The following is a 26,337-nucleotide window of genomic DNA, read 5'->3' on the forward strand; positions in this document are numbered from 1 at the left end:
ATCAGAGAAAGCATTAACTCATATGGAGGGTCCACGGTAGCTTGTAAAAGTAATGAGTGAAATTCTATCAGCTAGCCTCCTGGGATGTTGTACGATGCGCGGAAGCATTATTCAGGACTTGATGGCCCGGGTAGATCGTGTGTTCTAAACTTCAGAACGTTTTGGATAACTAAAAAGGTCTGCAGCTGCTTGTGAATGTTGTGGGTGAAATCCAATTGGTCTAGTAGATCGTGTGTTCCGAACTCCAGGACGATTTGGAAAATGGAAAAGTCTATAGCGGCTTGCGAAAGTGATGGGTAAAGCCCTAACGGCTCGATGGACTCACTGGGATGTTTCGCAATGCACAGATTTGTTATTCAGGACTTGGTCAATATGGGCCTATATTTTCTGATACACTCGAGTATATGTACTCCTGAATAGTTTGGTGGGCCTAGGACATCCGAAAAATAATATTTCAACGCCTTTTTAGTTCTTTCTTTACTAGTTTTCTAGTAAAAAAAAACCCAAATCAGTAAGTTAGATCTACGTAAAAAAAAGTCGTCCTGAAAAAGATAAATCAGTTCTCAGCAGATCCACCAAATTCGTACCCCCTTCGTTCCGAGTTGATGAGCGCGCTGATGGTGCTTGGAGATTCATGACTTCAACTACAAAACCAGCCTAAGGTTGATTGAGATGCGTTTTTTTATAATTTACTTCTTTGACTCCATCTACAAGGAAATTTTAAAGGAATAGGTGGGTCAATAAATAGCAAATTATAGTCTTTTCATGCTCTTTCGATCATCATCAATATTAGGCACAAGCATGATGAAATATCATAATATGTCTTTCCAAAACCTTTTAGTTTTTGCGAGTAAAATAGATCAATCAAGTGTTTCCGCTGAATCTTCCATAGCTAACCAAAACGGACGAATGCGAGTTCTACTAGTAAGCATAAAAAACACACCACATTTTTACTGAAGATAGAGTAGATGAAATAAATATCTATTTAAAATAACATAGGAAATGCCATTCTGAACCTCACTTAAACTTAGAATAAATTTTCATTGATATTATCCCATTAGTTCAATTAACATCATATTTAAAATACTAAACTATGTTGAAACAACTTGAGAATAGCTTCGTTAAGACCCGAAGTTACGTTTCCGGGATTATAGCCACCATTCATATTACTTATAAATATTAATACTAGACTACCTATTTACATGTCTTTACATTTCCCATATAAAACTTAATTCTATATACAATTCGATATTACAACTTTTTCCAACGTCCATCTTCTATGCGAAACTTTATACAATACTCTCGCACTTCCCACAGAAAAAAAAACAAACAACGCTACACTAACAACGGAATCACGGAGAGCCATTGCCCCAGCCCCTCCGGTTTCCCTCGCCGCAGTAGAAGTACACAGGCGTCGTAAAATGAGGTATAAAATGTCGTTGATAGCGATCGATATCCGAGCACAGTGCGGCCTCGAACGCCCGAACGCTGCCCCGTCAGGTATAAAAATACTCAAAAAGAAGACGAAGATTGTCAACTAGTGGTGTCCGGTTGGCTGCGGTCGCCGACGTCATCGTTTCGGTCGTCCGTTGACGGTTCGGTTGTTGGTCAGCTGGTTCGCCGCATTGTGGCTTCGGCTGATGGAGGACATTGACACTGGTCGTCGTTGGTGTCAGCAGCTGCCGCTGCACTGCTACTGCTGCTGTTACTGCTTGCGCTTGTGGCACTGCTCGTGCTGCTGCTCATCTGCTGTATGGCATCGTACTCGATTCGGTCCAAGTCTTGCGACGAGTGTTGGTGAGCTCGGGGCGGAATCTCTGGAGGTTTGGGGTCCTCTTTGGGCTCCTCGTAGTCGTAGAATATGTTGGAGGTATCACGTGGAAGATTGACGTCGATCGGTTCCGGATCGACCATATCAATGACGGTGTCCGGTGGAAGAGGTGGAGGCGGGTGTTGGGGTGGTTGGGACCGCGACTGATCCTGGGGAGAATCTGGCGAATCCTGTGGACTTTCAACGCAGATGGTCACCACAGGGCGAGGTCCGTCCACGTTGCCACCTAGAATTTGATAGTCAACATTCGTGCCAGGGGAGATTTTAATATCACTAGCTTTGGAGGGATCACGAGGCTCTTTCACTTTGGTCTCGTCTGGAAGAGAGGTGAAAGAGAAACAGAAAACATAGAAAGAAAACCAACAAACCATTGAAGAAAAGAAAAATGAACACACGGGTGATGAGGGTGCGAGCAAACACACTAAGATACTTGCAGATGTATCTTCTGTTGATAACACACTTGCCGACTGGGTGCTGACAGTGAAATACACCAGACATCGGTGAATATCCGACGAGTCTTACCTTTATCGTCGACGTCCGACTGGTATTCTTCGCTCTCGCGGTGAACCAGGACGTGCACTAGCGTTGCCTCTCCAGGTACTTTGGCCAGATTGGTTTCGGTAGGCACGTCCGGAGATGGTTCAGTCACGAGGATGCTGACGTCGGACGCGGAGGCTGACAGATTGTCGTCAACTAGAACACAGTGCGTTGGTGAACTCGTGGCTAGAACTAAGGGATTGAGGGCAAACTTACGAACTGCAGCATTTCGATTAAGCCGCAACGCACTTTGTGCCGAGAAGCCCCGTTCCAGCGGTGGCTTCTTTTTAACGAAGCTCGTTGCCCTTTTATGTTTCATTACTGGAGTGGTCGGAGCCACTGGAGGAACTGCTTTGTCCAGCGAAGCAGTTAACGAGAGATTTGTCTCGCTCGACTCTATGGGTCGCTTCTGAGGTTGCGGCGAATTAGATGGGTCCTCTACAGCATCTTGATGCCGAAGAAAAAATGGAAAGTTGTAGAAGCTCCTCCGGCGACCACCTTTCGCTTCAGGAGCGTCCTTCAGCTCCAAGCCATTAGCATGTTGCTGTTTGACTTCCTTGACCATGTCACTAGTTCCGGAGACAAGCATCAGCGGAAGATTCAACCAAGGCCCAGCAAGTTCGCTTAGATCGGAAGCATCGGAAGCACGAGATGATTTACGAGACGAAGCACGACTGGACGTTGCCGTCCCGCGACGGTGCACCTGCAGATGGAGGAAGTTCAACGCAGAAAGCTTACTCTGCCAACCACCGGGACTTGACGTTTGGGTGTTATCGTCCTCTAAGGACATGGGAGATCGCTCCCGTTCTCGCTTACGTCTGTAAATGTGAACATATTTAGAATTCAAAAATGTCGCTGTAGTATAGGAAGCCTTACCTTAGATAATCCTTCCAGCTAGTCTGGATTGTCTTAGCTGCCTTCTCTTGTCGTTTCCAGATTCGAGTCGAGGAAACAATTTCCAACTCTTTACGAGTTGGGAATTGTTTCTTGAACTTCTGATCCATCTGATCTTGCAACTGTTTGAAGTTTTCAGTCTCTTCTACATGCCCGAGGACATGTTTGACAAGTGCATGGAGGATATCCAAGCAATGAATTTTGTTCCCCTTGGAAATCGGAAGGTTGAATGAGACCAGCGCTACCGTATTTGGCTTCGGTATGCCCAACGGTGGATCGAGGGAAGCAATAAAGTCCGACAACTGGTTGAAGTGTATGAACTGTCCTGCGTGCGGGTCGTACTTCGACCATCGGATGTAGAACATCTCCAAATCGTCTTCGACGATGCCGACCTCCTCCTCCTGGTGAGCCTGGTTGAAGTTTTCCAAAATGATAGCTATGTACATGTTGATTACAATCATATAACTGATTATAATGAAGCTGGTGAAGTAGGTGATCGCCAACAGTGGATGGCCGCAGTCCCCGTTGCCCTGTGTATCCTGAGCTAGTTCGCAATCCGGTGGTTGGATCATAAGTGACTCCAGCACATCGTTCCAACCGGCCGAAGTCATAAGTCTACAAAATTTACAGTGTAAGACGTTATTAAACTTTAAACTGGCAACGATCACTTATTTACCTGAACAGAAGTTGCATACTTCTTCCAAACGTTTCAAAGTTCACCATGTCGTCTAACGCACCCTGCTGCCTCACGTGACCAAACAACGACATTCCGATGATGGCGTAAATAAAAGTGATCAACGCCAAAAGTGCCCCAATGTTGAACAGTGCAGGTAGTGATACCACTAAGGCAAAAAGTAGTTTTCGTATACCTTTCGCAGCCTAAAAGGACACCAATTCATTGGTACTCATATCAGTCAACTAGCTGCCTTAATCTTACCTTGATTAACCGAAGTATTCGACCAATCCGGAAGACGCGTACTACTCGTAGCAACGTCGGAGATATCGGAAGATCGATCATAATATCTTCCATCAGAATGCCGAAGATAGAAGCCAGTACGAGCAGAAAATCGAACACGTTCCACGGCACCGTGAAATAGTGATAACGCAGCCCGATTATCTTGACAATTGCCTCCAGCCCGAACACGGTTGTAAAGAAGGCATTGCTGACTTCCAAGATGAAGAAAACAGCATGCGGTTGGTTGTAGTGTTCGATACCCATCGTGAGCATGTTGAGAAATATCAAGACAAAGATGGCGATTTCAAATCTGAAAAAATAAAATCAAAATGTCCAGTACCACTTTACACCACAAACTTAGATCAAGAACTAACCGCCTCGAGTTTGAAAGATCGTAGAACATTGCCAAGATCTGATTGATCGGTCGTTTGATCACCTTCTGTGGTTTCTTTCGGCCCAGCTTCTTCATTGCCGTGTAGTAGTGCTTCTGCGACTCCGTAAGAAACATCTCCAAAACACCTCCCTCGTATTTTTTCTTAAGCATGTTGAAGTTGTCGATGATTACTCCGATAAACAGATTAAGCGTAAAGAACGATCCACACACGATGAAGATCACAAAGTAGAAGTAAGCGTACAAGTTTGCCTCCCGCTGTGGCTGCAAATCAACTCCCCGAGCATCCACGGCATCCGCCATAACTTCCATCCATCCTTCAAACGTAGCCTGTTGATTGTCCAAAATATGGTTAGTCACCAATATTCGCATGAAACGATCTCCATTTCTACTCACCACTTGAAACAGCGCCAAGTAGCCCATCCCGACATGGTCGAACGTTATCTTGGAGTTTATCCAGGAGTAGTTGAGCGCGTAGCACTGCCATTTGTCGTTGACGATCTACAGCAGGACAAAAGAGCAAGAAAGAAAAACGCATGGGACGGCACAGAAGCAAGAGACGTGGAATGCGGAGCGGGCGGAAGTGCGAGAAAATTGTTCAAGATACGATTAGTCGAACGGTTCGAACAAACTGGCGCTGAAGTGTGCGTAGATAAATGTCAAGTTTTGAGATGAGTGGGACTGGGGCTGTTTCTACAGTTACTTGACGTTTCAAAGCTTAAAGTGAGCGAAGATTCGAATATGCCAAACTTTAAGCAACGCACGCCGGGTCAACAAAATACTAGTGGACTGTGAGTTGGATTTTAGTTCCAATTTGCAAGTATCGGGCAGCTGTGGTGGACGCCATGGAAAAATACGGTTCTCGCCAAGTCCTGGCGTGTACTTACGTGGATCGGTAGCAGTTCGTTATCCTCGTCAACACACTTGAAGAACTTCCCGCCAAAAAACTGTACGCCCATGATCGAGAAGATCAGCCAGAAGACGAGACATACTAGGAGTACATTGAAGATCGACGGTATCGCATACATCAATGCATTCACTACTATTCTCATGCCCTGCCATCGGGATATTGCTCGCAGCGGCCTCAGAGCGCGCAACGTTCTTAGCGAGCGTAGTACCTTCAAGTTTTCGTTCTCCTCGATCAGCAGTGAGAAAACCGACACCTGTGGGCGAAGTTGAGACAAAGAAGAGAGCAAAAACCGGGTGCGAAGAAAAAGAAAGAAGAAGAGAAACCGTGCGCCGCGACGAAAACGGTCGAATATTAGCCAATAGTGTTTGTCTTTGAAAGTCAGTCGTGTGTTCGAAATAAACGATCAAAAATTTGCATGCCTGGCCGTGCTTTGTCGGTGGCCGCAGATACGTACGAATACTATGATAAAGTCCAGTATGGTCCAGAAACTGGAGAAATATTTTGTAAACCCAAAGCCGATCCACTTAAGCAACATCTCGATGACGAAAATAAGGCAGAAAACAAAGTTGGTCCAGTAGAGGATCCTTTTCAGCTGCTTGTTCTGGTCGAGGTGAATGTCTTCGAAGCACAGAGTAATGCTGGACGCGAAGATCAGCACCAGCACGAACCATTCGAAGGCCGGAGTGTCTACGTACTGCAGAACGTCCTGGCGAAATCGATACCACCGTTGGCCAGTTTCAGTTTTCAGACAAGCGTCCCAGCATCTGCACCTGGATGGGGATAAAGATGTTGTGGAAATAGTACTTTTATCGTGAGTAGGAAAGAGTAATTTATATTATCCATGTTGAAGATTGGTCTTTAACATTGTTTATATTTACAAATTATATTTTACTGGTTATTGTAGAGGGTCCAAACTACTTACAAATTCTTATTTTCTCTAACGATACAAACGAATCAGTGATATTGCATGCGATGGTTTGGAGTACATGATAGAAATACACATTTAAATAGATTTTATTTGGGATTCTATAACTTTCATATCATTTCAATGCATTCAGTAGAAGCGAGATGTGCAAAATGTTTGAAAATAATTTCAGTTGTGTGCTTAAACAATTTTTGAATTTAAACTATAACGCGTATCTAAGACGAACTTAACATGTTATATTCAAATAGCTTAAGCTCAAAAAGCTTTAAATCTAACGAGCCAAATGAATAGTAAACTGTATACTCAAAAATATTAAAGCGATTACAATGATTAGATTGTTTGTACACCATATAGAATAATTTTGATCTTATAATATTTCTGCTGATTTTATTTTGGCACGTCGATTCTTATAGGCCGTGGTTCCATTCGTGAATTAAAATCAAATTAAACTTAAAAGTGACAGATCAAAAATTACAAAATCACCCGGTGCTATCCAATGAGCAGCTCGAAGTTGTTCCCGTCCTGCTCGTTCTTTTTTGTCAACAAATGGGCATGAGAGGGATGGGAATAACTTCGAGCTACTTCGAGCTGCTCATGGGACAGCATTAAAGTCACTCCTGACGGAATCCAAGTTTCAAAGTACTCGCGTTTTCGGGGCCACAACACTCGATACGGAGGCGTATCGGATTGATTCCTGTGAATTAAAACATTACTTAAACAAAATCTTGAATAATATTCCAAACATTCAAGAATGTGTTCCATCCATTGTTTTGTATATTCGATGTGAGATATTGTAATTAAATTGACTTTCAATTTGGTTTGTCGACGGTTGGGATTAATATACGGGCTGTTATTAATATGGGAACAGATACCCTAATTAATCGAATAGAAAACGCATTCAATAGGCTAAATAAACAGAGGCTTACACTACAGCCACAATCAATATAAATGGACATTGTTGTTGATATGATATTTCAAGATTGTTATTTATTTCTTTATTTGCCTACTAAGATCTCTATTTGATTATGTTCGAAAAATGAGTGAGTCTTCAGACCGCGTTTTGAGTCTAAAAATATTATTTTGATTGGAGGTTTGCATAAACAAAATCATATTTTAGCAATAGCTTTCAAGCTTGGACTTCGAAAGAATGATAGGAGGCTTCCGAGTCTCTTGAAAGGAGGCTTCCGAGCCTCTTGAAAGGAGGCTTCCGAGCCTCTTGAAAGGAGGCTTCCGAGCCTCTTGAAAGGAGGCTTCCGAGCCTCTTGAAAGGAGGCTTCCGAGCCTCTTGAAAGGAGGCTTCCGAGCCTCTTGAAAGGAGGCTTCAAGCCTCTTGAAAGGAGGCTTCCGAGCCTCTTCAAAGAAGATTATTAAAAAGGAGGCTTTCGAGCCTATTGAAATAGTCTTCCAAGCCTCTTGAAAGAGTCTTCCAAGCTTCTTGAAAGAGTCTTCCAAGCCTCTTGAAAGAGTCTTCAAAGCCTCTTGAAAGGAGGCTCCCGAGCCTCTTGAAAGGAGGCTTCCGAGCCTCTTGAAAGGAGGCTTCCGAGCCTCTTGAAAGGAGGCTTCCGAGCCTCTTGAAAGGAGGCTTCCGAGCTTCTTGAAAGGAGGCTTCCGAGCCTCTTGAAAGGAGGCTTCCGAGCCTCTTGAAAGGAGGCTTCAGACTCTTGAAAGAGGCTGAGCCTCTTTCAAGGAGGCTTCTGAGCCTCTTTCAAGGAGGCTTCTGAGCCTCTTGAAAGGAGGCTTCCTGAGCCTCTAGAAAGGAGGCTTCTGAGCCTCTTGAAGGAGGCTTCCTGAGCCTCTTGAAAGAAGGCTCCCAAGCTCTTGAAAGAAGGTTTCCAGGCCTCTTAAAGGAGGCTTACGAGCCTCTTGAAGGAGGCTTCCAGGCCTCTTGAAAAGAGGGCTGAGCCTCTTGAAAGGAGGCTTCCAGGCCTCTTGAAAGGAGGCTCTGAGCCTCTTGAAAGGAGGCTTCCGAGCCTCTTAAAGGAGGCTTCCGGGCCTCTTGAAAGGAGGCTTCCTGAGCCTCTTGAAAGGAGGCTTCCAGGCCTCTTGAAAGGAGGCTCTGAGCCTCTTGAAAGGAGGCCTGAGCCTCTTGAAAATAGGCTTCCGAGCCTGTTGAAAGGAGGCTTGTGAGGCTCTTGAGAGGAGGCTTCCTGAGCCTCTTGAAAGGAGGCTACTGAGCCTCTTGAAAGGAGGCTTCCAGGCCTCTTGAAAGGAGGCTTCCAGGCCTCTTGAAAGGAGGCTTCGAGCCTCTTGAAAGGAAGCTTCCAGGCCTCTTGAAAGGAGGCTTCGAGCCTCTTGAAAGGAGGCTCCCGAGCCTCTTGAAAGGAGGCTCCCGCGCCTCTTGACAGGAGGCCTCCGAGCCTCTTGAAAGGAGGCTTCCGAGCCTCTTGAAAGGAGGCTTCTGAGCCTCTTGAAGGAGGCTTCCAGGCCTCTTGAAGGAGGCTTCCAGGCCTCTTGAAAGGCTTCCTGATCCAATTGAAAGGAGGCTTCCGAGCCTCTTGAAAGGAGGCTTCCAGGCCTCTTGAAAGGAGGCTTCCAGGCCTCTTGAAAGGAGGCTTCCAGGCCTCTTGAAAGGAGGCTTCCAAGCTTCTTGAATGGAGGCTTCCAGGCCTCTTGAAAGGAAGCTTCCAAGCCTCTTTAAATAAAGCTTCCAGGCCACTTGAAAGGAAGCTTCCAGGCCTCTTGAAAAGAAGTTTCCAGGCCTCCTTAAAGGAAGTTTCCAGGCCTCTTGAAAGGAGGCTTCCGAGCCTCTTGATAGGAGGCTTCCAAGCCTCTTGATAGGAGGCTTCCGAGCCTCTTGATAGGAGGCTTCTGAACCTCTTGGAAGGAGGCTTCCGAGTCTCTTGAAATGAGGCGTTCGAGCCTCTTGAAATGAGGCTTCCGAGCCTCTCAAAATGAGGCTTCCGAGCTTCTCGAAAATAGGCTTCCGAGCTTCTTGAAAGGAGGCTTCCGAGTCTCTTTAAAGGAGGCTTCCGAGCCTCTTGAAAGGAGGCTTCCGAGCCTCTTGAAAGGAGGCTTCCGAGCCTCTTGAAGGTGGCTTCCAAGCGTCTTAAAAGGAGGGTTTCGGGCCTCTTGGAAGGAGGCTTCCAGGCCTCTTGAAGGAGGCTTCCAGGCCTCTTGAAAGGAGGCTTCTGAGCCTCTTGAAAGGAGGCTTCCTGAGCCTCTTGAAAGGAGGCTTCCAGGCCTCTTGAAAGGAGGCTGAGCCTCTTGAAAGGAGGCTTCCAGGCCTCTTGAAGGAGGCTTGAGCCTCTTGAAGGAGGCTTGAGCCTCTTGAAATAAGGCTTCCGGGACTCTTTAAGAGAGGCTTCCGAGCCTCTTGAAGGCTTCCAGGCCTCTTGAAAGGAGGCTTCCAAGCCACTTGAAAGGGGCTTCCAGGCCTATTGAAAGGGCTTCCAGGCCTATTGAAAGGGGGCTTCCGAGCCTCTTGAAAGGAGGCTTCCAGGCCTCTTGAAGGAGGCTTCCGAGCCTCTTGAAAGGAGGCTTCCAGGCCTCTTGAAGGAGGCTTCCTGAGCCTCTTGAAAGAGGCTTCCTGAGCCTCTTGAAAGGAGGCTTCCGGGCCTCTTGAAAGGAGGCTTGAGCCTCTTGAAAGGAGGCTTCCGAGCCTCTTGAAAGGAGGCTTCCAGGCCTCTTGAAAGGAAGCTTCCGAGCCTCTTGAAAGGAGGCTTCCAGCCTCTTGAAGGAGGCTTGAGCCTCTTGAAAGGAGGCTTGAGCCTCTTGAAGGGGGCTTCCAGGCCTCTTGAAGGAGGCTGAGCCTCTTGAAAGGAGGCTCTGAGCCTCTTGAAAGGAGGCTTCTGAGCCTCTTGAAAGGAGGCTTCTGAGCCTCTTGAAAGGAGGCTTCCGGGCCTCTTGAAAGGAGGCTTCCGAGCCTCTTGAAAGGAGGCTCTGAGCCTCTTGAAAGGAGGCTTCTGAGCCTCTTGAAGGAGGCTTCTGAGCCTCTTGAAAGGAGGCTTCCGAGCCTCTTGAAAGAGGCTTCCAGCCTCTTGAAAGGAGGCTTCTGAGCCTCTTGAAAGGAGGCTTCCAGCCTCTTGAAGGAAGCTTCCGAGCCTCTTGAAAGGAGGCTTCCAGGCCTCTTGAAGGAGGCTTCTGAGCCTCTTGAAGGGAGGCTTCTGAGCCTCTTGAAAGGAGGCTGAGCCTCTTGAAAGGAGGCTTCCGAGCCTCTTGAAAGGAGGCTTCCGAGGCCTCTTGAAGGAGGCTTCCGGGCCTCTTGTAAGGAGGCTTCCAGGCCACTTGAAAGGAGGCTTCCAGGCTTCTTGAAAGGAGGCTTCCGAGTCTCTTTAGGAGGCTCCCAGGCCTCTTGATGGGAGGCTTCCGAGCCTCTTGAAAGGAGGCTTCCGAGCCTCTTGAAAGGAGGCTTCCGAGCCTCTTGATAGGAGGCTTCCGAGCCTCTTGAAAGGAGGCTTCCGAGCCTCTTGAAATGAGGCTTCCGAGCCTCTTGAATTCTTCACACAGTTTTGCACACCATCCACCGTTGCTTTGGTCAGTCTGGCTTCCGCCTTCCATATTCAATGAATAGCAAATAAAGGGGCAGTTCCAACTTGTTGGTTTGCTCCAAAATTATGCGGAGCGGGGCAAAATATTGCATAACAGTTGTTACAACATTCGCACAGACAGCATGGGGTCAGCCCTCTTTCACCGTCACCCGATCAACCTTGAGGGACCCTTTAGATTTCATGCTTCAGATTGCTGCTTTTTGGAGAACATTGGCTGAGACTTGAACAAACTGTTCGAAGTGCACTGAGCAACGTTTCAGCTGTCAGTGAGTAATAGAGGCAATAATCCCCAGTTGCTGCAGCCATCCTTTCTTCTTCGGTCAGGAGTCGACCAAAACCCGCCTATCGTGTCTGCAGTAGTGCCCGACTCCCATTTACAGAGATACATACCATTGACGAGACTCGTTATTTACTCCTCTGATTCTTCCCGTTTCTTTGCCTTTGCTTCTCTACGCTCGCTCCTCAATCTTCCATCGTGTTATATCTGTAATCCATACTTTTTGCTGAGTGTGCAGCTCACCCAAGCATTCCTCGTCGCCCACTTCTCTCTGTCACCTTCCAGAACATTCACTACCCGAGTTCCAAGTTATTCAACGAACGATCTCTTCACGGCTGGATCTTCTAGTCGCTGTATGTTGATTCGACGCCCGAGCCTCTTCTCCCGCCGCTGAATCGGAGAAATGCGTCATCGGATCTCGAGAATTAGAAGATGACAGTGATTCGCGATGTCAGCGCTGCGTTTATTACGGCCTCACGAGGGCATCGTCTCCATTTTCGGCAGATCCATTTCCAGCGGAGCCAAATACTAATCTTGCAAACTAAAAGCGGTTCTAGAGAAGGAAGTCTAGCGCTGCTGGCTGCATACGGGAGAATCGAGAGCGGGTGGATTTCCCGGCCGACGATGGGCGGAAAGCCGCATCAACCGGTGACATCGCCTCCTCTACGATATTTCACGACGCCTGATTGGAGCAAGGACAAATTCGTGGACGCAGAGAAAGACGTCGCGTCAGTCACTTCCGATGTAACTGATCAGCTGAAACATTTGCTCTTAGAATCCCTTAGAACAACTTCTTGAAGTTTTGATGACTTATTCTAATTCGAATATAGGGAAAGGTTGACAATTTTACACATGATACCACCCCGGATGATCATGTGAGAACCAACCATACTGTCATGCTTTGCATCATCCAGAAGCAGGTCAATGAATTTCAAGAGTCCTTCTATCTTGTGCTGATTTACCAAGGAAAAGCCTTCAATCGTCTGAATCATGAAAACTGTGGGGCGTCCCTAGAAGCAAGGAAGGTTTGAACGAAATCCATAGTTCTGCACAATGGAATCGTTAGAGTGAGGCAAGATGGATGTATTATATCTCTGTTACTGTTGCCCATCTTAATTGACGAAATCATGGAACTAAGCAACCCACCACCATAGAGCAATGGAACGATCTTGACCCAGATGATGATACTGCTTTACCAACGCAACAGCGCTCTACCAACAACAACACCAAATTGTTGGATGTTAACAAGTTCAACTCTACGGTAACCGGGCAAACAGTGCAGAAGGTCGAAAACCAAAACCAGTCATCATCGGGCGGCTGCGGGCCAAGATCTACATAGAACATGGAGATCCAATCGGCAACGCCTCAAACCTCCAATACTCAACTCTAACGTGAAATCTGTGATGTAATACGCCAGTGAAACTTGGTGCGTATTAGCAGATTACACATTTGTATTCATCAACCGATGTCTATGTTTTACAACTCGGATCAGGTGACCTGACAACTGGATCCCGAATGCTGAGTCACATCGATGATGCCATCGAAATCTGATATCAACAGCAGCTCCACAGTGTGAATGAACGTAGTCCGGCCACACACCACGTAAGAGCGGAAACGAAAATTACAAGCAAGCGCTGGATACGAATCCGGCAGGACATCGCAGCAGAGGCAGACCTAGGATCTGCTGGCCACGAAACCCTCAGAGAAATGAACAAAGTTGACAGGAATCAGACTTGGGCCCAAGTAAGGGAGGCGAGTGTGTGAGAATTGGATCCCACCTCATCCCACATGTACATGGGTGCTGAGAAGGAAACCAATCCCAGTGCCGTATAACCTATGTATTGTGTAACTTTGATTAACTATTTTTACAAAGTTATATTACAGATTTATTTCAGAACTTGCTTGAAAGAATGTTTTATTTTTCATAAAACTATGGCAACTTAGAAGGCAAGGATGTTTTCAGTGTATCGTACCTTTGCTTTGGAGTAAGGTAAACAAAAATCTGCAACCAGACACCTGATAAGACATCTCAGATCGTGTGAGGGTTGGGAAGCGCCCAGGCAGCTTTTGCCGTGCTTAAGCCGAAATTACCTCCTTACGACTATACATAAACACCCGCAGCTCATCCGCGCTATGGGAGAGTTTAGCGTCCAATGCATCTGCTCTAAGGGTTTATCCGAGGTCGTATCTATGACGCGAATAAGAACCGTAGCATTCCAATCATTTTAGGAACGTGGGCATGTTGATATCACGTGCTGCACCGGTTCTACTTCAGACTTCACCTATGTATTGCGTATAGCATGGGAGGTCTGCAAATTCAAACCTATGCAAAAACAGCCATATTCAGACAACACATCTGAAATTTTAAAAGTACATCTGACCATTGCCCCTATCGATTCAACCAGTTTGAGTTTCATGGTGTTATTGATTCAACAGTTAAGAGTCCATCAGCAAAAACAGCACTTACCCAAAAAGAAAAAAAATCTACAGAAACAAGTTCCAGTATTTTTTTTTTCAATTATATAAAGTTTGTGCTAAATTCATATGACTGAATATGGGTAAATATGTTACAAATATTCATATTCTTTGCTTTCTCTAAGCACTCTTTGCTATCAGTTTTCACAAAAATTTAAAATTGTCCATGGAATAATTGCATTTTGGACTTTTTTTTCGTTTCATTATTATTTTTTTTATTCCCCCCACCCCCCCCGACCTTCCAAGAGCTGTCGGACATAAAATAAATTTAATATTTATATCGGTCTAATTGAAAAAAAAAGCTCTATCAAATTAATAAAATTAATCATTCGGTGAGTAAATTCGAGAAAATAGATATTTCATCTTGCAATAGATTGCAATAGATCACATCTGAGTTTTCAGAACGCTGTCCAATTCCGGTTGGTCCAATACCCGGAAAATAGGCAATTAACTTTGATTAAACTCAGAGTTTTTATTAACCTTCTGTCTGTGCTCAAAAAAACTTACGTTGTCTGTGCTCTGGGGTCAAATTGACCCCAAATTGAAATTGCTATAACATTCTTAATGATTGGCCGATTTTGGATTTTTGGGGCTGTTTCGAAAGATAATTTAATCATCTTTCAGATCGTAACCAAAGATTGACTATTGGTGGGCGGGTACATCGCGGGGAGGGGTTTTAGTGAACAAGGGCACAAAAACAGTGATTTTCATGACTATTTTAGTTATATCCGAAAATCCTACCCATTTTGAACTGCACCTTTTTAAAAAAGGTTATACAGGAAGGCGTGTGCGTTGGAATGAGGCATTGATAAGTTTAGAACCTGGCCGCCAGGTGGTGGTATATTTGAATTCATTATTTTAGACTACTCAAATAATTCCGATAAATAGAATTGTGTAAATATTCTTATCGCACAAATTTAAAATTTGTTAAAATGGCGTCTTGATCAAAGGTCGTCTAGTGGGAATGGACTGTCTTGTGACGGAAGTAATAATTGAGAATTTTACTAATAGGCGGAAAATTGGCTGATCTTTGGTTACGCATGTAGACCCAAAGGCCTTAATTGCAGGGTTTTCTCGGATGACCTAAACCATATTCTGTGAACACATTCTATTATTTGCAGCATCGCGGGAGCAGGTTGAGTTGAATACAAAGAAAACTTTTGATGAACTCTACCACAACATTCATGTTTGTCAAAAATGCTACAAACCAAAATACATCAGATCTCACATGGAACAATATACTCAAATATAACAACTCACTAGCGCCGCATCTTGGAAGAAGTGCTCATTAAATTGAGCATTAAATTGAGTCCTGGACATCCTGAACAATGTTGCCGAATACAACTTGGGTGTAGGTATGAGGGATCTCAAGCTAAAGCAATATTTCAAACATGCAAGAATATTGCAAGTACACTAGCGCCGCCTATTTGTAAATTTCCTAATTATTTATTCCGTCCCATGATAGTCCATTCCTACCAGACGAACTTTGTTAAAGACGTCATCTTTAAACATTTCAATTTTGTGCGATAAGAATATTTACAATGAGGAAAATTCCATATATCGGAAATACTTGAGTAGTCTAAAATAATGAATTCAAATATACCACCACCTAGCGATCAAGTTCTAAACTAATCAATGCTTCATGTCAAAGCACACGCCTTCCTGCATAACCTTTTTGAAAAGGTGCAGTTCAAAATAGGTAGGATATTCAGATATAAGTAAAATAAGCATGAAAAATCACTGTTTTTGTACCCTTTTTACAAAAACCCCTCCCCGCGATGTACCCGCCCACCAATAGTCAATCTTTGGGAACGACCTGAAAGATGATTAAATTATCTTTCGAAACAGCTCCAAAAATCCAAAATTGGCCAAACATTAAGAAAGTTATAGCAATTTCAATTTGGGGTCAATTTGACCCCAGAGCACAGACAACGTAAGTTTTTTGAAAAAAGTATACTGTAGCGCATATTTTCAAGATTTTTCGAACGAATTTGCACCTAGGGCACAGATCTCGGCGAGTTTTATCAAACTACCAAAAAATAGGAGAAACGGGTGAAAACTAAAAAAATGGCAGTCTGTCAAAATGGCCTGGGGTCATTTTGACCCCAGAGCACAGACAAAAGGTTAAACATTTTATACGCATCTTTTGCTGAATCCTGTATAACAGAACTTTGTCTAGCCCCATCCGAGTAGTCGCTGAAGTGAGGTAAGATGGTTTTATATTTTCTACTTTTGCTCATAAACTCATAGTAATTGACCAGATCATGGTGGGTACGATTGAGCATATACCGTACCTTTGCTGGTGATGTTGAGATGCAGACCTGGTCGAACGCTCCGCGGTGGTTCTCGTCATCAACATCAACAGGACCAAATCATTGGATGTTATTATTAAGAAAATTATTTTGAGCTTTTTAGTGGAATGTCTTCATTTGTCATAAGACGAGTTTGTACAATCCCATTGAAATTCCACCACTTAATTGTATCTTGACAGATACGTATTTCGACCTCAACAGTAAGGCCGTCTTCAGTGTCTCGTACAACGTACGTACGTCAAGTCGAGTCAAGTACGAGACATTGAAGACGGCCTTACTGTTGAGGTCGAAATACGTATCTGTCAAGATACAATTAAGTGGTGGAATTTCAATGGGATTGTACAATCTCGTCTTATGACAAGATTGGATGTTACACAAATAAGCCCTCCAACTTTACGGTAGCCGGGAAAACAGTGGAGAAGGTCGAAAACTTTCAATAATATTTTAGCAGCCAGTTATTGTCGATCTTAGCTTCGATCGACATGAATCTAGAAGGCTTATTTTGCGAAAAATCTGCAAATCCATCAGATAAATCAACACATAAAAATTAGAATTATGAAATTCAACTTTAATGTGAAGTCTGTCTTGTTATACGCCAGTTAGACTAGTTGTGTATCAGCAGAGATCATGCAGAAGCTGATAGCATTCATTAACCGATGTCTATTTTTATATTCAGGCCTGGTGGCTACAAAAGTAGAATGCTTTGTTCTTCAGCGATGAAAATATTCAAAAGCAGATTGATAAGAGACAATACTGTCAATGTTTCTATCGTCTGAGTTCTGCTTTAGAAAATGTCAACGATGAGGTGGTAGAGGTCACACTTACCATCTGGGCCGTAGCTCTATAATATTATTTACAGTTCCACAAAAATAAAGATAGTTAAGTGATGATTATGCAATAAAAGGTTTTCTAAAAAAATATGCTACAAGCTTTAAAATAAAATGCCGTACCAAAAAATCTCCCACTCATCACATAATTGTAGCCCCAAGAACTTTAACTCTAAATAAACTAATTTTTCCAAAATAGTATTCATTCTGAAGTAGCTTTTATATTTACAAATATCCATAGTAGATTCAATGAACAATATGACGAGAATGGTTAATAGCCATGCTAAAAACAACTTAAAAATCAATTATTCATTAAACTATCATTTTAAATTCTACAGAATTATAGAACTTAGATAAAATAGAATTATTCACAAATCATCTTGGTCACTGCTGGCGCTTTCTAAATATTCCGTGAAAAACCCGCTTCATTATTTTTTTTTCAAAACTAATAGTGTGATAATTCTCGAAATCTCGTATTCTCGTATTGACATCCACGTGTTTGTTCCTAAATAATCGGACTATGGTGGGAGGGATAGAAGAGTTTTCCCGAGCTAGAACCATTCTAAAATGGTATTTACCGGGTCAACATCCACTCCGAAAAGCAGGGTTTATAAACAGCGAGTGATTGCAACTGATAAATAAACGATAAATAGTAATCGGATGATGAGAGAAAGAAAAATGTGATCCATGTGACTGACTACATATAAAGCGAACGGGGGGTCAATTTCCACACAACAACAGATCTGCCACGCTACGTTCGGGGAATGTAGGGGTAGGTGAGATTTGGAGGATTTTCATCGGACTGGCGGTGCCAAAATGAGTCGAATTTTTCGTGGTTCGTGTGAGGATGGATGCTTATTGCTTTGAATCACTCTTGGTGTTTAATTGGGTGCTCTTTACCTCAGCGATTCGACGCCGGTGTTTTTTTATTACACGACACAGATTTATATACACAAAACACATAAAGGCGCACAAACATCCATCGGAAGCCGGAAGTGACCGATACTTACTTTTCGTAGCACTTTTGCGGGAAGCAGTCCTGCGGAATCTTCGGCGCTTTCCGACGACCAAAGCTGGGAAAGGCCATGGGATCGTCGTAGACGCCTTGCGAATTGCGACGACCACCAACGGTGATGTCGTCCACGTAAGACACCAGACAGTGCCACGGCTTTCCAGCAAGGTTCACTGGGGAGTAGAAGAGAGTAACGGTTTCAACCAGGCTCTGCTTTACGAAAAGTTAATTGATTCGATCATGATAACTGATGAGACACAAAAAAACACATTGGTGTTCAAAACGATCTTATGTTGTGGTTATAACAGAACTCTCGCAATACTTACGTGGAGCGTCAGACTCGTAGGTTTTGAACGGGGTCCGTTTGGGCGTCGCCTGTTGCGAACTGTTCTGCCGCGATGTTTCACTGTAGGTGACTGTCTTCTTCGGCGGTTGTTTAATCGCCGGCGATTCGGAACTGTTTTCCTGTGCGATGTTCCGCTGAAATTCTTCCATGCTGATTCCGATTTTCTTACTACTATCTTCTAGGGGTCTCTCGCCGTTATCTACACTGTAGCTACTTTTCAGAGACAAAGTCTCCAGGCAGTCTTTGGATAATTGTTTGCGCGGAAGTTTCTCGCTGGATGCCTTCGGTGGCTGTACGACGACCTTTTCGTCTTCGTTGCATTCTTCGACTCGTTCGATCAGACTAAGACGTTTGATGCGATCGAAGCTACTGTGGAAGTCATTTTTCCGTCGGAACACGATAGGGATTGAGTTCATGTTATTGCCATTACCGGCGGAAAGACCCATGAATGGCGCTAAAGTCGAGGGTCCGTTCCCGCTACCGCTAGTGGGCTGTTCCTGTACAACGTTTTGGTTGGCGAACGGTGCCTGTAGTTGATCACAAAGTTTCTTAATCTCTACTCCCATATTGAACTCCTCATCGGTGATGTTGCGTTGCTTCTCCAAGCTGCGCCGCTTGGAGGTTTCGCTACGCTGGGTATTGCTATCGGTATTACTGCTACTACTATCGTTTCCGGTACTAGTCCTAGGGTTATTGTTACACGTATTACTGTTGTTATTATCGTTATCACTAGTTTTATTGCCATTCGTATTATTGTTATTAGCACTACTACTTCTATAGTTACAGACGGTACTAGATTTGGGCCTTCGCAGGCGGACCACTTCTTCGGCTGCAGGCTTTGCAGGGCAGGAGTCCGAGTTCCGTCGTTCACGCTCCGGTGAACCAGGAGGGTCCGTCTGCGAATGGCTTCGACCCAGCGAGAGAGACTTTAGGCTTTTTAATTCCGTGTCGAAACTATGAATTATGTCGTCGAACTCGGAAGCTTTCACCAATGGTTCCTTATCGTCGCTATTTCTCCGCGATCGTAGACTAACGTTGTCTACCGCGATCGTTGGCCGCGTTTTGTCTATCGAACCCGATATACTACCCCCTCGACGATTCTCCAGCGCTTGAAAAATCGAATTGGATATACTACTTAAATTAGATTTTAGGCTACCGTTGGAGACCTTACGATCCGGGGAATAGATAATTTCGTCCCTTTTGGAACTCAACAGCAGACTTTCCGTGTCCGCGTCGACAATCGCGCTGCCATAACCTACCGTATCGCTAAAATAATTGTTACTATTGTCAACCTCATCGTTGAGGAACTGAAATAACTCCTTCTGCTCACAGTTGAGCAGTTCGTCCTTCAAATTCATCTGATTTATCAGCTCGTCGTGATCGATCGAGAGCGTATTGAGCGATTGGTCAGAGAAACGATTGGCGGCCAGCACCGCCTTGCGCATGCTACTGCTGGTACTTGGCGAACGTTGTTGGCTGATCGGTTGCGGCGGTGACGCCGTGATCGATTTGTCTAAACTACTTTTCCTATCGGCTACTAAAAAATGATTATCTTCACGTCTAGGTACCGGCGTTGGCGTCGTTTGAATGAGCGAAATATTGCTATTGCGTAGATAGGTCGATCCGGCATTGAGGACTTCCTGCACCAGCGGCGAATGGCACTTGGCCAGCGAGTTGGCCAAAGAGTGTGCACTGGAAGTGCGCGACGATGTTCGGTCCAGCGATTTCCGATAGCTTGGCGATCGGTTAAGCAAGGACTTCTGGTACTGCAAGTACGCTTCGTCATAGGGCTGCGAATCCGATATGTGGATTGACTGTTCGTTTGGATCGATCTCGGAAGAGTTGATAGGATTGAGGGAACGCATTTCGAGTGAATCGGTCACCGTGGGCTCGTCTTTGCTCTGTTGGGTACCGAATCCGGAAGACATTTGCTGGAGAATCTTTCGCTCGACCTCAGTCATCTGAGGAGGACCATCGTCCGGCAGTTGGCGGTCGTCCATCTGGGAAACGGTCTCCTGGCTACCGGAAATCGTTCGCAGGGGTCGATCTTTGAGAGGAATTTCGTAGCACAGCGGCTCTGGTGGAATTCGTTGCGTTAAGCATTCCTAGGGGACAAAGAATTGAATCTGTTGTTGTCTGCATGACTATGATCGTAGAATTTTAGTCACCCTCACCTGATAACTGGGGCTGTATATTGGCCCACCCTGAATGGGTCGGAACTCCGTCGGTGGCAGCACGATGGTTTGGTCCTTCGATGCCACCAGCGCAGCGCTGTATTTCTTTTTCTCCTCCCTTTGCTTGATCACGATCTCGTTCACCAGCTTCTCCAACCGCGTGTTGGTGTCGTTTTCGTTCTTCTCCTTGTTGGCACCTCGCTTCTTGCGCACGATCGATCGTATTCGCTCGAAGCTTCGCGCCAACTTGGAATCCTCACCGACTTCCTGCAATGCATTGAATGTGGGCATTAAAATCATGTTCTCAGTATAACAGAGAAAGCAGTAGGCGTATATCGTACATAAGTTATCTTCTCTGCCATGGAAATGACTTTAGAGAATACTATTAAAATGCAAGAAACAGTGTAACAGCGTTGCCAGATTCGTAAATGCTTATCCTAAGATTTGCAAAATCACATGATATTTGCAATTCTAAGAATAAACCGAAACGATTGAACAACTCGGTTTCAGATATTATTTAAAGCGATAGCTAAAGCAGCTTCTCGGCTATCTTCTATATCAACATCCAACTAATCTTAACTATTTTGTTGCTGTTATTCTAGAAGCTGAGGATATGCATTCTCTGTAATTAAAAATAAACATACTCTACTACAAGCTACAAGCATTCTACATTTTCAAACAAATTCTACCAAAAGCGTCATTCCGTCTACTCTATCGTGCAGGGTGATTAAGCGCTCTAAAATGCCTAGGCAGGTGGGCTCGGTTAGTTGAGTACAATTTTAAGTTAGGTGAAGTTAGTTTATCGTTTGGAATTGAAAGAACATAGTAGAACTTTGTATAATAAGAACCGAAAGTGGTGTGACTCCGTGACGGTGGTTTACCTGCTCGAAACTCTGTATGGGGACCCGTTTAGACGATTGTATCGCAGACGTTGGACGTTGGTGACGGATTGCCGTAGGTGTGAGACCGCCGGTTGGGGTTTCCATGGCGAGTCAAAGGGAAGTGCAACGTTCCAAAACGCACGTGGTGAACAGTGTACGGTGGGGTACGTGTGGTGTGTTGGTTTTGTTCAGAGGTTCAGATCAGATAGGTGGTGCGCGTAGATTTAAATTGTGCCGTTTTTTGAGTTCAGGTTGTTTTTGGTTTGAATTTTGATGGTGGTTTTTACAGGTTTCGAAGGCCAATCGCATAGAAAGGAGAAATACACACACATTCATTATGTTAATTCAGATGTTTTAGATACAAAACTATTCTACGATCGTTTTCATGGTGCCGTTGTTGAACTTTTGTGCATCACGATGAATTTGTTGTGCTTGTAATGTGGTAAATGTTTTCCTCCGGCACGTAGCCTATGGTGCGATTTATATGATCTCAAACTGGTCGAATCATTGAAGGTGATAGTTTCTATCATGTTGACTGGCATTTGGTTTTATAGAAATTATAAATAAGTATTTTTAAAACATAGACGAAAGTCAGATTATAGTAACGTGAATGACTAAAACTTCTGAATGAATTTTCGCAGTTAACGCGTAAGAATCAGTGATAGGTTCTCCCAAGCTGGAGACGCTTGGTGTTTAACAGTTCGCAAAGTGTTCAAAACTGTGTTTTATATTTTGCCGCATCAGATTGTGTCACCAAGAGGATCATCGTGTTCAGGATTAATCACCTCCACAGATTTTCTGCAATGCTCTTCTACGCAGTCCGTAGCGATCAGGTTAAGTACGGTAAAAGCAGGTGAGTGACTATTTTATCCTTGGGTGAAACGGCTACCGCAAGCAAGAAGGCAAAACAGTTAAAGCGATTAATTGCCAAACGAGGGAATTTGCTCAAGTCAGCACAAATTATTCATGACTTTGATCAGCATTTCAATTCGTCACAAGTAGCGTAAATTCCATTCCATCTTGAACGCTTGGGCTAGTTCTGCGAGGAGCTAGAAAGGATCCTGCTACTTCGACGAATACTGCGCTGGATTCCATGACTTGTTCACGATCTGGCGATTCCACGTCCAGAGATGATCCGAGCATTCTTCCCACAAAGCTCCAGCTATGATGACGACCGAATAAAGGCTCTCAAGCCAAAATGACATCACAACAACTGATTGGCGTATTGTGAAACGATCCATTCTGAAAGATATTCATGCTGAATGGATCTTCACAGTAGAAAGGGTGCGTCGATGGAAAAGTTGAAGAAGTCCAAATACACCCTCAACTACCGATTTGGTGAAATCCAACTAAGGAAGATTACAGATCAACCGACTGCCGCTACCGCCAATCCGACTGGAAGGCCGACCCAAGAGCAATCTGAGGAGGCCTCCTGTTCAAGCGAGGTTCGGCTAACTGGAAGGCCGACCAAGAGAAATCTGAGGAAGCCTCCGGTTCGGGCGAGGTTAGTAAATCTCACCCCAAAAGCACCACAAAGGCTAGTCTGTCCGCCTCTAAAGGAAAAGCTCGAAGCTTACATGCGACCCCTGCTCTAGTGGTACCAAACCAAAGGTATCTAAACAGGGCAAAGGGGTGCAAAAAGCGACAGTTTGACCACAGAGGCGAAACTGGCGGGCCAGGTTGCTACAGGAAGAGAGAAAACCCAGACTGTAATACCAAACGACATCCTGATGATCCGCAACATCCAAAGCCGGACAGTCGTCGTCCGGAAAAAGCAGGAACCCGGAAATGGCGACTAAAGTTCTGCAAGTGAACCTCCACCATGCTGAGAGCGCCACGGGTGTGCTCTGTCGGAGGTTCACCAAAGAGAATTTAACCGTGGCCCTCATTCAAGAGCCATGGGTCAATAAATCCAGAATACAAGGTATTCCACAACACTCATGTAAGTTGGTATATGATGACAGCCAGCTTTCTCCTAGAGCGGCTATTTTATTACATAACAACTGTAAATACTTTCCAATTTCAGAATTCATAAAAAGGGACATCATAGCGGTCAGGATGGAGGTACCTTCCGCCAGAGGGAGTAGAGAGATCTTGGTGGTCTCGGCATACTTCCCAGGTGACGTGGACGAAATCCCTCCTCCAGAAATAGCTGCGCTCGTAGCCTACAGCCACCGACACAACATCCCCTTCGTCATAGGGTGCGACGCAAATGCACATCACACCGTATGGGGAAGTACCAATATAAACACCAGAGGTGAGTACCTGTTACAGTTTCTCTCTTCCAAGAACATTGACATTTGTAATGTTGGTGACAAGCCCACGTTTGAAAACTCCATTCGTCAGGAAGTTTTGGACTTGACTCTATGTAGTCGGTCTATCTCTGATAAAATAAAAACTGGCATGTTTCTGAAGAAATATCAATGTCAGACCATAAACACATCATCTTCGAATGGGAAGGGGGTCTAACGATGGAAAAAACGTTTAAAGATCCTAAGAAAACTGATTGGGAATCCTACTCAGCTATCCTACGATCCGAAGAGTACATCATAGAAAGTCACATCAAGTCCATAACACAATTGGAAGATGCGTCCAAATCCATTAAAAACAAAATCCTTAAGGCCACCGTCTCGTGGGTTTGCGCTTTGAACAATTTATATGGGAGAGTGGCGTTACGCTGATTTTAGAACAACAATTTTGACCAAACTGATTGAAATAATCGACCACCGAAACAATCACTACATCAGGAATTTGATATTCTTTGAAATGTGTGAAAAACAATGTGAAAGTTTTTCCGGAATTTTCCAGGATACTTCGGGGACTGGTGCAAGGTGCACACAATTTTACCACCCAACGACTTTTCCCGCGAATTACGCAAAATTCAAAGCGGTGACATATGTATTTTTATGTTGTAAACTATAGACACAAGTCAAAAGAATGTGTATGTTCCATTACTTGTGCAAATAAATTCAATTTTCCGGGAAAAACAACGAATTTCCCAAATCAGGTCAATCAAAGGCTTAATACGGAATTGTGACTCCGGGAAGGAATAAAATTAATCAAAAATTCAAAAATCAGTTGGAAGTATATAATAATGAAATCAATGAAAATCTTCCAGCATAATTACAATATCTCATAAGTTTTCCCTGGTTTTCCGAATTCTACATGAATTAGATGGTGAAGCGTTACGAAGCGCGAAAGAGGGAAGCGAAGGAAATATAAACGTAACGTTCTGGTCTTTGCCGATGGGTATGATACAAGGCCATCGGTCGGCGCGACCTATGTACGTAAACGAGGGGAGCTTCGATAATGTGAGCAAGCTGCGGTTTTGAATGTTTTCCGTATCATCATAATGATTAATTATAGCATGTGAGACAGGAGAAAGCTTTATAATCAATTTTGTTATGTGGAGTAGTACTATTGCTACTCATACGAATAATGAATAGTTTTTTATTTGTTATATTTACCAAAAGACATTGCAAAAATACGAATTCTGAATTAATTATGAATGAACATTATGTTTCAGAGACCAACATTGTTATTTCGATCGAGTTGTGCTGAATTCTCACAGCGGGAATATAAATGTGATAAACATTATCAGCTTCAATGAAGCATCAGCTGCCCCTCAGCCATACGATTTTGTCGTGCGAACGATTGCACCGCAACATCCATGCAACACTCTTGCAAACCTCGACATATTTTCATTTGGGCAAAATACGATCGTGAAACATAAAATAATTCTATGTAATTAATAATACTGCCCTCAACATGAAATTTTAATAGTTTGTCGATATCCACCGGAATGCAAACATTAGATAAAATACATTAGGAATGGTACACGGCACTTAGTTCATATAAATAACACAATGATCGCAATAATTCTTACGTCGTTTCAAAAAACTGTCCAATATTTCATCCTTTGTATGAAGATACCGACGACCGTGTTGTGTTGCATGAAATTGTTCGGTTAGGAAGGATTAGTCGTTCTGCAGACAGCTTGAAGAACGGTTGGTTGGAAACTGTTCCAGCATGTTATCATATTTCGAAAAATCCAGTATTGCAGATAATAGATTAATGACGGCTTTGGCAGGCTTTGTTCTATTATTGGCAGGGGGGTTTTTTAGGACTGATTATGGTCAAATTTGGCCCAAACATTCTTTGCATATCAAAGAATATTGTGGCCAAATTTCATAAAATTCGGTCGACAAAAACTCCCCTGCCAATAATAGAACAAAACCTGCCAAAGCCGTCTGTTCCCCTAGCATTTCAAGGAAGAAAATATTAGGATCAAAAATTTTTAGAATTTTATGATTTTAGATTCGAAATATGCCTGGGCTTCGAAATAAAACAAATTAGACAAATAAGCGACATAAATCAAACAAGACAAATAAGTGGAATAAAACATATAAGAAAAGTACATTCAAAGTTAATTGCCTATATGCCGGGTATTAAGCCACCCGGAGTGGAAATTAATTACTATGTCTGAAACTTGATTATGCATATGTACAACATGTGATAGATTTAGTTCGGAAAAGGTATTGGAGGGTAACCGCCCCTTCGGTGGGGTTTGATCCCACGACCCCAGTTCTAAGGCAAATAAGACAAAAAAGCAGGGATGTCATTCTAGAGCCATCCAACACGAATATAATTATATCATTGTAAAAACAACCGGACCGTAAAAATCGATGTCCGACGCCATTTTGAAATCCAAGATGGCGGACCGAAATTCAAGATGGCGGCCATATGGACCAAATATTTGGCCTGGAACCATGCAATATGGGTGTCTTTCGATCGGGCTTGATGAATAGAACTCGAAAATCGATGTCCAAAGCCATTTTGAAATCCAAGATGGTGGACCGAAATTCAAGATGGCGGCCATATGGACCAAATATTTGGCCTGGAACCATGCAATATGGGTGTCTTTCGATCGGGCTTGATGAATAGAACTCGAAAATCGATGTCCAAAGCCATTTTGAAATCCAAGATGGCGGACCGAAATACAAGATGGCGGCCATATGGTCCAATTATTTGGCCTGGAACCATACAATATGGGTGTCTATCGATCGGGCTTGATGAGTAGAACTCGAAAATCGATGTCCGAAG

At 43.9% G+C, this 26,337-nt stretch overlaps 1 protein-coding gene across 1 annotated transcript in view; it reads right to left on the reverse strand.

Moving 5' to 3' along the window:
• Nucleotides 1-1,066: 1,066 nt before the first annotated feature.
• LOC134210095 (sodium channel protein 60E) overlaps nucleotides 1,067-26,337 on the reverse strand; it is a 640,801-nt gene continuing 615,530 nt past the window's right edge. Inside the window, exons 20-32 of the mRNA XM_062686113.1 lie at nucleotides 20,354-20,620; nucleotides 18,160-20,284; nucleotides 17,832-18,006; nucleotides 5,973-6,288; nucleotides 5,496-5,771; nucleotides 5,005-5,109; nucleotides 4,592-4,938; nucleotides 4,200-4,527; nucleotides 3,939-4,141; nucleotides 3,245-3,877; nucleotides 2,585-3,186; nucleotides 2,354-2,524; nucleotides 1,067-2,147 (exon numbers count right to left, since the gene is read on the reverse strand). Of these exons, the coding sequence (XP_062542097.1) occupies nucleotides 1,609-2,147; nucleotides 2,354-2,524; nucleotides 2,585-3,186; nucleotides 3,245-3,877; nucleotides 3,939-4,141; nucleotides 4,200-4,527; nucleotides 4,592-4,938; nucleotides 5,005-5,109; nucleotides 5,496-5,771; nucleotides 5,973-6,288; nucleotides 17,832-18,006; nucleotides 18,160-20,284; nucleotides 20,354-20,620 (6,087 nt within the window). The 3' untranslated portion in view covers nucleotides 1,067-1,608. The remainder of the gene's footprint in view (nucleotides 2,148-2,353; nucleotides 2,525-2,584; nucleotides 3,187-3,244; nucleotides 3,878-3,938; nucleotides 4,142-4,199; nucleotides 4,528-4,591; nucleotides 4,939-5,004; nucleotides 5,110-5,495; nucleotides 5,772-5,972; nucleotides 6,289-17,831; nucleotides 18,007-18,159; nucleotides 20,285-20,353; nucleotides 20,621-26,337) is intronic.

The sequence above is a fragment of the Armigeres subalbatus genome, chromosome 2, assembly GCF_024139115.2.
Source record: "Armigeres subalbatus isolate Guangzhou_Male chromosome 2, GZ_Asu_2, whole genome shotgun sequence".
NCBI lineage: Eukaryota > Metazoa > Arthropoda > Insecta > Diptera > Culicidae > Armigeres > Armigeres subalbatus.